Source organism: Prionailurus bengalensis, chromosome B3, assembly GCF_016509475.1.
Source record: "Prionailurus bengalensis isolate Pbe53 chromosome B3, Fcat_Pben_1.1_paternal_pri, whole genome shotgun sequence".
Lineage (NCBI taxonomy): Eukaryota > Metazoa > Chordata > Mammalia > Carnivora > Felidae > Prionailurus > Prionailurus bengalensis.
Window position 1 is genome coordinate 47,151,864 of NC_057355.1, and position 14,001 is coordinate 47,165,864.

The 14,001-nt window shown below is 45.9% G+C and overlaps 1 protein-coding gene across 2 annotated transcripts in view; it reads right to left on the reverse strand.

Moving 5' to 3' along the window:
- The window catches only part of LOC122468590 (myocardial zonula adherens protein), a 90,489-nt gene that overhangs the window by 65,294 nt on the left and 11,194 nt on the right, over positions 1-14,001 (reverse strand). For both annotated transcript variants that reach the window (XM_043555330.1, XM_043555331.1), the window contains exon 3: positions 1,619-1,774. In XM_043555330.1, the coding sequence (XP_043411265.1) occupies positions 1,619-1,774 (156 nt within the window). The remainder of the gene's footprint in view (positions 1-1,618; positions 1,775-14,001) is intronic.

Sequence of the window (14,001 nt, forward strand, 5' to 3'; positions counted from 1 at the left end):
GTTATTTTTAATATTTGATCAGAGATGTTCTTTTAAAAAATCCATAAAAAGTTGACAACATGACTTTGCATCTTGCCTGCAAATGCACCAAATAAAATGGGGTGTGCAGGTTTTAAAAAAAATTTTTAATGTTTATTTTTGAGAGAGAGAGAGAGAGAGAGAGAGAGACAGAGCACGAGTGGGGGAGAGGCAGAGAGAGAGGAAAGCACAGAATCTGAAGCAGGCTCCAGGCTCTGCGCTGTCAGCACAAAGCCCAACGCGGGGCTCGAACTCAAACTGCGAGATCATGAGCTGAGCCTAAGTCGGATGCTTAACCGACTGGGCCACCCAGGTGCCCCACAAAGCTGGCAGTTTTGACTTTGGGGGCCCCTTCCCAAACTCTGCAATCTACACAGGAGAAAACTGAAGCCCAGAGAGAACAAAACCTTGGCTGGGCCAAAAACAGACGTGGTACCTCTAGGGTAGGCCACTGCCCCACCTGGCTCTGTTTCTCAAGAGCACTTTCTAGGCCACGGGTTGGTGTTCAGAGCCCATGAGCATGAAAGTAACTCATGTGCTATTTAATCACACTGATTTGGAAAACAAGGGCACTGAGAGGCCAAAATAACCAAAAAGGAAAGGAGATAGATAGATGGATAGATGGAGGGATGGATAGATGGATGGATGGATGGATGGAGAGAAGACAAAAAGAAATAAAAAATTTAGAAGGAAATGCTCCTTAACAACTGTTCTGGTTAAATGTCAGAATTATGGATTCATAATAAAAAATGTATGGATTCATACATTTTTGTATTTCCCATTCTTTCTTCAAAGAGTAATTAAGAAGAAATGGAATATTAAACACAAAGAAATGGCATTGATTGGCCTAGGACGGACTGTGTCTAGTGTGGTTGACTTCTCAGCATCTGTTTGAACATAATTAATTGGTCTGAGCCAGCCATCATCAATCTCATTCTCCTCGGCAGGGGATCCATCCAGCGATAGACTTGGGAATGGGCATGTGACCCAGTCCTGGCCAATGAGACATGAGGAGAAGCCTAAAAGAGGGCCTCTAAAAAGAAACCAGAGATAAGCGGCCTCTTCTCTTCCTCCAGACACCATCACATGCTCAGATGATGCCATGAGCCAGAGGATGAAGGAGGAAAGAACCAAGCGAAACTCAGAGAAGTAGGACTGGAGACTGGACGTGCCCTGCCTGGAGCCCACCCACCCCTGGACTTAGCCCCACATGACACAAATTTCCTTTGTTGGCTTTTCCGTACTTATGGTGAAAAGCAACCGAATTTATAGTTTTCCAAACTTATATATTAAGAGTAGAATATCCAATGTAATAAGCAAAATTGCTTAAAAGCCTCTGTATCATTCATGGAAAGGAGTCATTTGGTCTCCTGAGTACCCCTGCTTAGTAACATCCAGGAGTTCACTCTGTACCTCAGTGCAGAATTACATCCATATTTTTAACATTACCATAAAGATACGTAGAAATATTTCCACCCAAAAAGGCGACACTAGGAATTCTTCCAAAATGTCTTATTACGTTCACATCGATGCTTCTGACTCCACCTTCTCACATGCTACCAAAAGAGGATAAACAAACAAAAGTCCTTAAATGACTCACGTCTTTGATGTAGTTCATCTCTTCTTTCAGCTGATTGGTGGACCACCCATACACCACCATTTCTTTCTGTTCGTTGGGATCTGATCTCCGCACCACACCGTAGACAACACCCTGGGGAAGTTTCCTGGTCGGTTCTCCATTGCTTAAGTCAGGACGCTAAGAAGGTGGAAAGGAGAAAAGGGTAATGATCATTTAGGGCTCGTGGAAACAGCTGTGATAATGGATGCACCATATATGGCTGTGCGGGCTGTGCTGGCATAGAGGAGCCCAGTGGCAAAGGGAAACAGGGGAAACCCTGCCTGCTCACTGTTCTCCCACTGGCACCCAGCATGGGTAGAGCCAGCCTTTTACTGTAGAGGAAGGGTACCTTTCTCAAATTTCTACAGAAACCCTAACCACCCACCCAAGAGTGGGCACCTCGCCCCGGAGCAGGGCACCTTTCTCATTCTTACAAAGGTGCCAGACAGACCTGTGTTGTCCATCATGACAACATCAAGTGCCTGCATTCTCACATTCCTAGTAAGCTGGTAATGCTGCTTTTCCCCTGATCTCAGTTCCTCCGTGTGCCCTCAACCTCATCACAAAACACATCACTTGCAATACAGGAGGCTGAGATAGCGGGAGAAGAATGTGGGCTGCCCCCTGGCAGCCACATTATCCCCTGAGGTCAGGACTGACTCTGGAGCCCACTCTGAGAAAAGGAGGTGGGGGTGAGTACACAACCTGCTGTGACCATTCATGAAATATTTCTGAAAAGCCAGGCAGAGGCAACATGACTTCACTCCAAAACCATCTTCCTGTGCCTTACTTCCTTCACCTGAAGCTTTGCTCAGGGTTGAAATGTAAATACCCTCGGGAAGGCGTAACATGGCCAAGTCCTAACACCCGTGTAGACTATGAAGGCTCAAGAAGTGGGAGAAAGGGAACTTAAGATCTGTTCAGCCTCTACTATAGGTTGGGTGTGTCCCTTAGTACACCTAAGTTATGAAGACAACCACCCTATGACGTGGCAATTGTCCTCTCCACTTTACAGCTGAGAAAAACAAAGCTCAGAGAGGTTAAAAAACTTGCTCATAGTAACACATCTAGATTCAAGACCAATTCTGTGCGATACAAAGTATACTTCCCCATACTGCAGGCTCTGTCAGATGCAGGGGGATAGAGTCAGAGCCTCCACAGCATAGAAGGGCGAGAAAAACCCAGGGACTGAGACTTCACAGACAAACCGGCCTACGTCCTATATCCCCTTGGCCTAACCCTGGTACTTTGGCAATCACCATGCAGAAGCCTGAATTCCATAAGAGCGACTCTGCCCTCCCACTGAGTTTTAAGCCACTTTTGCAAAAATTCCTTCCATGCAACTCACACCATGTTTTTTGGCAGGCAAAACTGTCATTTGCATTTTAAAATCATTCATTTGTGGCAGAATGAAAATCTTACAAGTCCATTTCTTTAAACTTTGTCAAAGAAAAGTCTAGAAAGATACATGGCAAATTATTAACAGTAATGACCTCTAAGGAGGGGACAGTGGGATGGGTAGGGATACTGGGCATTGGGATGACTTTCAATTCTGTCTTTATACCCTTTTGTATTGTTTCTCTGTGATGGGAGCTTTTTTAAAAAAAAAACTAAAAAACAAAACACCCATTGCTTCCACCCTTCCATACATACTTGGAAAGACATAAGGAATTATGATGCTCTGCATTTACTTCCAGAAAATGATTCCACTTGAGGCCTTTGTGCTTGGGCCCCACAGGCACTAATGCAACTCCCGAAATGTGTACATAAATTTAGATGAAGACGTTGTCAGATGGCTCTTGGTGGAATGATGAGCTGAGAGTCCAGGCCTCTGGTTTCCCAGACATAAAATTAGGAAGAGGAAAAGCTCTAATGAAACTCTCTATGTACCAGGAAACAAAAGCAAACTCTTTCAGTCAGACCCCACCCACTTCCTGAAAAACAAGCTGAGGCTGACAGAAGCAGAAATGCATTTCTGCAGAGCAAAGCCTGTCCCATATGGACCGGCTTTCAGGAAAAGGCTCAGGTGGCCGCACGCAGACCACTCTGCCTCCCTGCCCTGCCGGGACACGAGGACCACCGCCTACGGAAGAAAACACAAAATGTCACGGACAACACAACAAGGTCTATGAAATTCATGGACCTAACGGTTACCCACGTGAAAAGACAGCGAAGATCTGTTAAGTGAGAACCAGTCATTTCCCTATTCTTGTTTTTTTTTCTTTTAAATGTCCGTTTGTGTGTATAAAACATTGGAAAGGATGGAACCCAGACTTTTAATGCCAGTGTCTTCAGTTAAAACAGGATTTCATTTTTTCCTTTATGCCTCTTAGCCAAAAAAAGAGCGGGGGGGATTATTTTTGAATGGACAGCTTTCATTTCAACTTTCAAAAAACTAAACCTAAAAGAATATTACAAAGTCAGAGACTAAATAACAGCCCAGAGAAGGGCCATGAGGATGGGCCATTCCCGAGGAGAGGGCTCCTGAGGCAGTGTAAGCAGAAAGTGTACTGTGATGGGGACAGGGAAGAGATGTTTGCCAAGAAAGCACACGGGATAAATATTTGTTGTCTGCTTTATTATACAGTATTTTCTTTAATCCTCACAATAACCCTACCATGTAAATATTTGTTCTTCCAAAGTGCAACATCCAAGTGCCTGAGTACATCTTCCCAAATCTAAGCTCTTCCCTTGACCACAAAGCCTTCAAAATAGCTAAGAGTCAAGAGTGAAATTGAAAGTCATGTCTCCATGCAGCAGCCCAAACCTCAGGGGCAGGGAAGCCAACACCATGGCCCCCAGTCCGGTCGGGCTACTGGGAAGAGGCAGGCTCAGGATGGGGAGGCCCTTGTCCAGCCTCCTGGGATCCGTCTTCCCCTCTGCCCTCACTGCCTCCTTTCTGTTCCTTTATCAGCAAACCTCTCCTTCTCACCACAGGGCATCATGCAGGCTATTCCCTCTGCACGCGGTGCCCACTGGTGGGCTGAAATGTCTCTCCTTCAAGGCCTCTTCAGACTGGTTAGGCCTCTACACCCTCACCACAACCACAGTGGAGTGATTATTAGTATCGTCATCTATCATCTATGTAAGGCCTGCTCCCCAATCCACTGGGCCTCCTTTGTCTTCTTTTCCATCATAATCCCTGACATCTCACAGTGACAGACACTCGATGAGTTTCTCAATAAATATTTGCTGAATAAAGAGGGAGTTTTAGAAGTTGGAAGAGGTTCTGGGGAACTTCCAAGTATACATGAATACAGTCCAGCTGAAGGGAACACCCTCTGATCTTCTTAGAGGGAGGGACAGGGAGCTGCGGTTTGCCCCCATCATAAAATCTCTAGGAGTTGCAAAGGAGCCCGAGACTGCTATCATTGTGATGAAATTTAAGTAAGCTCTTGGTGAAAAATTGGAGAACACAGGAAAAAAGAGAAGAGAGGAGAGGAGAGGAGAGGAGAGGAGAGGAGAGGAGAGGAGAGGAGAAGAGAAGAGAAGAGAAGAGAAGAGAAGAGAAGAGAAGAGAAGAGAAGAGAAAAGAGCTGGCATGTTTGGCACTGTGACCGTGGCTGAATTTTTCTCCTCTCGGGTCCTTTAAAATATCTCCCTATAAGATAAATATTAGTTTTTTTAGGCATGATAAGAGCATTGTGATTATATTAAGAGATAGCCTTTATCTTTTAGAGAAACATGCTTAAATATTTATGATATCTGGGATAGAGGGTGAAGGAAGCAGACAGGAGTACAGACAGAGCAGGACTGGGCATGGGTCGAGGGCTTCAGGGCTGGGTGAAGGGTCAGTGATTTATCACATGATTCAGTTTCCTTTTGTAGATGTTTGAAAGTCTCTGTAATTAAATTTTTTTAACTTCTTTATAATGCTGCTTGGTTGATATTAAAATATCAAATTCTTAGGGGCGCCTGGGTGGCGCAGTCGGTTAAGCGTCCGACTTCAGCCAGGTCACGATCTCGCGGTCCGTGAGTTCGAGCCCCGCGTCGGGCTCTGGGCTGATGGCTCAGAGCCTGGAGCCTGTTTCCGATTCTGTGTCTCCCTCTCTCTCTGCCACTCCCCCGTTCATGCTCTGTCTCTCTCTGTCCCAAAAATAAATAAACGTTGAAAAAAAAATAAAAAAAAAATTCTTAAAAATGTCCTAGGCCTAATAAAAGCCTCCTGGGTATGAAACAGTAGTAGGCAAAATTGCCTTGAAAACCAAAGCCCTAACAAATACATGAAATGAAAACAAAGTCCATGCCAAACAAGGGAAAAGGTAACAGCCAACTGAAATGCATCCCATAACCCCTACGTGAAATGCAGCATAATTAACAGCAGGCATAATTGGTGAAACGGAGAATCTCTCAGTTAAACTGTTCCCTGGGATGTACTCAGAGCTGACAACTTACTTACATGCTCATGCCTGTGGAAAGTGCCTTAGAAAGATGGAGAAACTACAGAAAAGTTACTCCCCACCTAAATTCCTGCTGCAAGGGCTTTATCGCTGCTGGAGAACAAGGGTCAGAGAGGTAACAGGCAACCATATTTCCCAAACCAGAAATCAGAGTATTTGATCTTACATGACATGAGCTCCACAATGCAGAGACTGAATCTGCTGTGTTCACTGTAGTATTCCCCAATACTCGGCATAAAGAGATGCTCAATAAATACGTCTGAAGGAAGGAAGGAAGACAGAATGTTTGGAATTGGGTCTATGCCAGAAGATTTGGAGTATCTGGTCATCCGAAACACTGACCTTCACCAAGGAAGAAAATCCTTTGGCGAAGAAAGGGTCTCAGGGAAGAAGTAACAGCAGACACACAGCTTAACATAAATCCAAACCAATGGTGGTAACCCAGCCCCAGAGACCAGGACGGGCAGTGGTCACATGTCCCGTCAGCCCAAATGACTTAGATGGACCATTACATGAAGTAAATGACATGCCAACTAGAAGCTGAGTTATTTCCAAACCTTCTTGCTTTGAACCTCTCCTTCCAGCCAGAGGGCAGCAGCTGATGCAGGGACTGCTGAGCAATGAGCCAGGGGCATCCCACCCATCTTGCAGGCAGAGGACAGCACTTTAGGAACGTGCTGGGGCCTGTCTGACCTGTGTGCCCATCCTAGAAAATTACTAGTCCCTAATCATTACTCACTTGTGACACCGTTTTGTCTCCTTGGAACAAGAACCAACAATATAGCTGAGCCGGAGAGCCTTCCCACAGCCTGGGAGAGAAGCAGGGAGGGGAGGGAGAGACCAGTCTCCTCAAGGAAATGGAGATCTCTGGCTTATTAAGGTACTTGTCATTTCTGTGAATCTCAGACTGAAGAGACCATTTTATATAAAATCATCATGTCATGCTTGGACACAGACCAATAGTTTTGAATGCTTAACGATGAGAAGGAAAAGAAAATCTTCTAGCCAAGCAGAAATCCCCAAGAGACTGTAGTTCTAATAATAGTATCCTGATAGGAGGTAACTTCTTACAGATATTGTCTTCTAGCTTCTAAGCAGACAACAGCTGCTTAGGCCCAACAACTCCAGGGAAAATGAAAAGAGTATCTGGAGAAGAAAATCAGGAACTCTTTTGCTAGAACTCAGTCGTAGAGTACACACCTTAGATAACCTTGAATGATAAAATATAAATATCCTAAACAGACTTTTCCTGATAGGAGAAAGTGTGCAAGTTGACATTCCCATGGCAACATGGCCATGGCACAGACCCAAGTGAGAACCGCAAATCCACCGTGTACTAGCTGCATGGCTCTGTGCTAGTTATTTACTGCACTGACTTTCAGGGTCCTGAACAGTACAGGGGGGATAATACCACCCACCTCAGAGGCTGGTTCCAGAAATACACAGAATAATATACACAAAACCCAGTGTATGCCATGGGCCATACCAGTAGATTCTGATAGATTCTAGCATTAGTGGTGGTGTCATGTCTTTATATTTCTGAGTATGTAGGACCTTGCTAAAGTCTATGTGTTTGTCTGGATGCTGCTGTCTGTCTGCTTCCCTCTTATTGGGACTTTTTGCTGTTTTCATCCCAGCCATCAGACTTGCTGTGACAGAGGAATGTTCACCCCTTGACTGGCCTTGTTTCTCTGCATGGGGAGACAATCACAGTCTCAGGAGGTCAGGAAAATAGAAAAGAGAAGAGCTGTGTGGTCCAGTGGGTTTAGAAATGATACCCCACCCTTCTGTGGTGTCTGAGAAGGCTCGGGCCTGGGATACTGCTGCAGCAGCCGGCACAGCCCTGGCCTTACTTGAAATCACAGCCACTACACTTTTCTTCTTTTACCGACGGACTTCTCATATGTATTCAGTTGAATAAGGAGTTCCACAGCTAGAGAAATTTGGAAAAACAGTGACTCCAGGCTAATATTTACATTTGCTGGAAGAGAAAACTAAGGCCCAGAGATGACTCGCCTGGAAGGCCACCATAGTGAAGGAACCAGCACTAGAATCCAGGCCTCTGCCGATCCTCATGGGGCTGCTCTCTCTGAGAGGCACGTGGAGTCCTGCACACCCTCAGCACAGCCCTGACGTCGATCTGAATCCTGGCAGGACACTCCCTCCCCTGGCAACAGCCCATGATGTTGTATAAACAGTCACACCAAGGACAAGGACGAGGACTCAGCATGCTTACTCATCCAGGGCTTTTAAGGGAAAGGGGACAATAAAACTGAATGGCAAGGGTTTCCTCCTTTGAAACATTACACTGGGGTATGAAAGTTCCCCATTTTTCATACATACACCTGGACCTGCTGTCCCTCACTGGAGTTCTTAAAGGTCTAAAGAGAGACAGCTTCTTTAAAAACACAAGTCACTAGGGGCGCCTGGGTGGCGCAGTCGGTTAAGCGTCCGACTTCAGCCAAGTCACGATCTCGCGGTCCGTGAGTTCGAGCCCCGCGTCGGGCTCTGGGCTGATGGCTCGGAGCCTGGAGCCTGTTTCCGATTCTGTGTCTCCCTCTCTCTCTGCCCCTCCCCCGTTCATGCTCTGTCTCTCTCTGTCCCAAAAATAAATAAAAACGTTGAAAAAAAAATTAAAAAAAACAAAAACAAAAACACAAGTCACTAAAGGACATCTACAATGGAAGCATGTTAACAGCTACTGAAAATATTATCTACTTCAAATTACCCTGTCACTTTGCAAAAGACTTCACTATCACACAGACTCAGAATCGGGAGAGCTCAGGTCATGTTCACTAAAATTCAAGCATGCAGTGAGACCCCAATTTAACTGATAAATCTGCAACAGCTGGTGTTCGTTCTGTCTCTTACTGCTATGTGTGTGTATATATGTGTGTCTAAGAATACACTGCATGTAGAGTTACATGGAACAGGGGTATATACACTCACAAAATTCTTTGAAAATGATAGGGAGTTAATTTCAAAATATTCTACACCAATGTGAATTTTAATATTCAACAATTTTGTAAACATTATACTCCACATTTACCAATTTCTGAACATGAAATTTGTACCCACAAACTAATAGCATTTTCTCTCCCATATTTTTAATGATTTTTAATATATAAATAAAAGCCCATGACTAATTTATCTGACTTGTTGATACAACTTAAGTTAACATTCCACAGGGGCACCTGGGTGGCTCAGTCAGTTAAGTGTCCGACTTTGGCTCAGGTCATGATCTCAAAGTTCGTGAATTCGAGCCCCGCGTCAGACTCTGTGCTGACAGCTCAGGGCCTAGAGACTGCTTTTGATTCTGGGTCTCCCTCTCTCTCTCTGCCTCTCCCCGACACCCCCCCCCTCATGCTCTCTCACGCTCTCTCTCTCTCCAAAATAAATAAACATTAAAAAAGAATTAAGATAACATTCTACAAAGAAACTTGTTACAGGTTGAATTGTGTCCTGCAAACAAACAAAAAAAATGTGTTGTACCCCCTAACCCCCAGTACCTCAGAATCTGACCTTATTTGGAGATAGGGTGAATTAAAGTGAGGTTATTGGAGTGAGCCCTAATCCAGGATAATGGGTATCCTCACAAAAAGGAGAAAATTTGGATACAGACACACACACCAGAAGAATGCCACAGGAAGAGCAGGGTTATGCAGCCACAAGCCAGGGACCGCCAGAACCATCAGCAGCTGGAAGAGGCAAGGAAGGATTCTTCTAGAGCCTGGAGAGAGCATGGCCCTGCTGACGGACACCTTGAGCCCAGACTTCTATCCTCCAAAGCTGTGAGACAATGAATTTCTGTGGATTAAGCCATGCGGCTCATGGTACTTTGCTACGGCAGCCCAAGAAGCTAATACAAAAACCAAATCTTAAGTCACTCTTTAAGCACTTATTATGTGCAAGGCAGGGAGCTAGGCTCTGGGAAACAAAATAAAAAGACATACCCTCGTTTCAAATGGCTCTGGGTAAAATATACATGAAGAACAAATGTTAGGAAAACACAATCATCCTCACTGGTCATCGGGCAATGGGAATGTGAGATGCCTCAAGAGGCTCTAAAACAGAAGAAGAATGGGGTCAGAACCCTTTCTAAATGAGAATACCTATGTTCCATTCCAAACGTAATGCAGCCTAGAATTTTCTGGGTTCATACAAATAATCCAGATCTCATCTGTTTAAATACCAAAATAATGGTAATGTGGTGATTAAATACCTGTATTCTAAAAAATACCACCATGTGGAGAACACAGAAAACTGGCATGGCCAAGAGCTGACGGGTAGGGTGAGCAACTCCCCAGAAAGCTCAGTGCCGTGAGAGCATGAGTTCTCTGAGGTCAAGTCTGCCGAGAGAGGAGACCAGGCCTGAGGATATGGCAGATGGATGCTCAGATTTATGGAGAAGGACCTAAGGACAGCAAACAAAGATGCTGCAGGCACAGTCTAAGAGGAAGATGCCGGACAGACAGTTGCAGGAAGGGGCATGACTCCCGGAGGGTCTGAGGGAGAAAAGCAAAGAAAGGACTGCGCTTGGCATTCAAAGAGCTGAGATTTGGCATTGAGTCACTGCCTCTGTAATCAGTATTACAGGGCACTGTGGCGGTCACTCCCATATATTAGCTCAGTTACTCTTTGCAACCAGGCCTTACTGTGCTTCCTTTCAGGGTAAGTAAACCAAGTAGCAGGAAATAAGTGTTTGGGAGCTCAACTGTGGCCTGCAAAAGGCAGTCTCGGGGCAGTAGGTACCTTCTATAAGAGAAGGACTAAAAACAGCAGGCAGGAATGGTCTGCCACAGGGCAGGAAGCCTCTCGCATATGCCCCAGGAACCCAGAACTCCAAAGAAAGACACTGCCTCTGCTGTGATTGCTCCCCGAAGTCTCCAAACACACCATCACGAAGCTGGGGAAAATATACCATCTGCCACACTCTGCCTCTGTGAGTGAGTGATTCCTCTCCTGGGATTTCAGGAAGAGTGCACAGAAGAATGACCCAAATGGCAGGGCATCTATGTGAGGCCAGCTGCCCCATGGAATCCCAGGCCCTGAAAATACACTCAGCACCTTCCATGACTGTGTCAAAGAATAAGGCCCAGGCCTGCCCTCAGTCAGCTACAGCTCTAACAGGGTCCTGGATATTCTCTGAGCAGTGTCGCTTCATCAGAAGCCCATCAGGCCTTTGGTATCTTTCCGCTTCCATACCTGAGCGAGCTCCTATCCCCCCACCTTTGCACACCACGGGCCCCTCCAAGGAACCCAAGTCATCTCACCAGGGAAGGTCATCCAGAGTTCTTGGCACCTTGCAGTTTTGAGGGTTATGGTGTCCCAGGGAGGGGCAACAATGCTGATGGCACATGAGAGCAGGCAGTCCCTTTCAGGGCCTCCTCGCTCGTGCCTGGCCTCTGGCTCCCAGTGACTCAGGCCCAGGAATCTGGCCAGAACATGGTGACGGAACCACTCAGAACAGCCTCACAGTTACCACCCGTACCTTCGAGTGCAACCACCACCCAAGGACTTCAGTCCTGGGGAAGCAGCCGGCCCTACCCTCTCCCTGTCCACGCCAGCTCTTCTGCAGTGAGTCACCAATGCATTGCAGACGGGCACTTAGGCTGCATACCGGGCCCACCCAGTGTGAGAGGGCTCACAGCACATGCTGTCTTCACAGCTTCTGCCCTGTGCTCCTCGCAGCCCTGAGGTTCTCACGTACCCACAGGAGGAGCCGGGGAGTACCGGAGGGACCCTGGCCCCCACTAGCAACACTTTTGCCTGGTTTATACATGAGGGCCCAGAATAACATTTATTTTCATTTAAAAAAACAAAAACAAAAAAGAGACCTATTGCTTTGAAAAGTGTGAAAAGCACTGTTTAAGACAAAGGGGCTGATCGAAGTACACGACTTGGTTACCAACTCCCGCTTGACATAGAACACATGCCTTCCATCCTTGGGAATGCTTGATTCCTCTTAGTGGGGATGCACCCTCCAAGGGCTCATAGCACCAGGGTCAGTGCCCTTCATCAACATCTGCCCAGGCATGCGGCTCAGATCTAACTCCAACAGACCAAATCTCCCACCTCCCGTGCCATGCATATGGGGCAGCCACTGTGGCCCTTGTCCTGTCACTCTCTCCAGCTTAGGCCACCCCCTCAAAAAGTGCTCCTTCGGGTCATCTGGGTGGCTCAGTTGGTGAAGTGTCTGGTTCCGGCTCAGGTCACAACCTCACGGTTCGTGAGTTTGAGCCCCACATCAGGCTCTACCAGTGCTGACAGCTCAGAGCCTGGAGGCTGTTTCAAATTCTGTGTCTCCCTCTCTCCCTGCCTCTCCCCCACTTGCGCATGCACGCATGCTCTCTCTCAAAAATAAACACTAAAAAAATTTAAAAACAACAACAACACAAAAAGTGCTCCTTCTGATTCATCGTGCGCTGAGCAGCCCATAAGCTCCTGATCACAGCTCAGGGCCAGTTCTCTAAAAGAACAGTCAGGACAGCAGAGAGGGCAGAAGGGGACACCCCCCAGCAGCACAGCACCCCACTCAATCTAGTCAACAACAGGGATCCAGCTGGGTCATTTGGGTTAGGAGCTTTTACCCCCAGACTTTTTCTTCAGACAATGTTCAAAGCTACACACAGGTCGAAAAAATGGTTTGACTATATAACCATAAGCACCATCATCACAAGGAAGAGTCACATTTAGTCCAATAATATCTAACGTGTGGTTCATATTCGAAAGTGTACAGTTATCCCACTATGACTTTTACAGATTTTTTTATTTTTTTGATCCCTGATCTAACCAAGCTTCACCTGTTACATTTGAAGTTAACTCTTCCTAGCCTCCCTTTGGCCAACTGTTTTTAAAGAATGTCCCACATTTTGGGATTTGCTATTCCCTCATTACTAGATTCAGCTGAAACCATCTGGCACAAATATCACATAGGTGATACTGTGCTTTACTTGACTGCATCACCTCGGAAGCCCACAGACCAGGTTGGCCCAGTACTGGTAAAGCTAGATTGGACCACAGGGTTGAAGCGCTGGCTGCCAGACTGCACCACTGTGCCTTTGCTTTTTTAATGTTTATTTTTGACGAAGAGAGAGAGAGAGAAAGTGAGCGAGCACGAGAGCGGGGGAGGAGCAGGGAGAGGGGGAGACAGAGGATCTGAACTGGGCTCAGAATTAACAGCAGAGAGCCTGACACGGGGCTCCAACTCATGAACCGAACCGTGAGATGATGACCTGAGACAAAGTCGGATGCTTAACCGACTTGGCCACCGAGGCGACCCTGTGTGTTTTGAGTGTGGAAGTGAAATTAATCTATGAGGTGATACTCTGGGGCCATGTGAAAATACTGCTCTACAATAACCTTCCACTAACTAGTCTTTGTATCCACTGAGGAACCAACCTGGGGTTATAAAATAGGGACTTTCCAAATTTGTCAGTTGAAGTTCTATAAAAGAGCTTTTGCTTTTTAAATCTCTGATGATTACTGTAAACTACTGAATCTTTTTTTTTTTTTAATTATTCAATGTGTCAAAGCCCATTAGTGTCATCCCTTTCTGATGGAATTTTGTTGTAAAGTTTGTTGTAAGTTTTGATGTAAAGTTGTTCCAATTTTGCCAGTGCAGTGAGACCACTTTCAAACCAGCTTCTGGGTCCTTTGCTACGACCCCATTTGGGTGAGTGCCATCTTGCTTTCTGGCATGAGACGTTCCAGGTTCACCAGGTACTTGCCTTGTTCCCACCTGCAACCAGCCATTTTTCTGGATCCTTTGGTGGGACTTCTCCTCTCTCTTTAAGCAGATGAGCAACTCTACATTCTCTAACCTTGTACCTAATCATAACCTCATTTTCCTTCCTCCCTCCTTCTTTTCTCTGTCACTCATTATTAAAATTAGTTCAGGCAGCTTGGTCCTCAGAGAAAGCAGGGAAAAGAGCATAAGAGAAGGGAAGGAGAGACAAAGCCCAA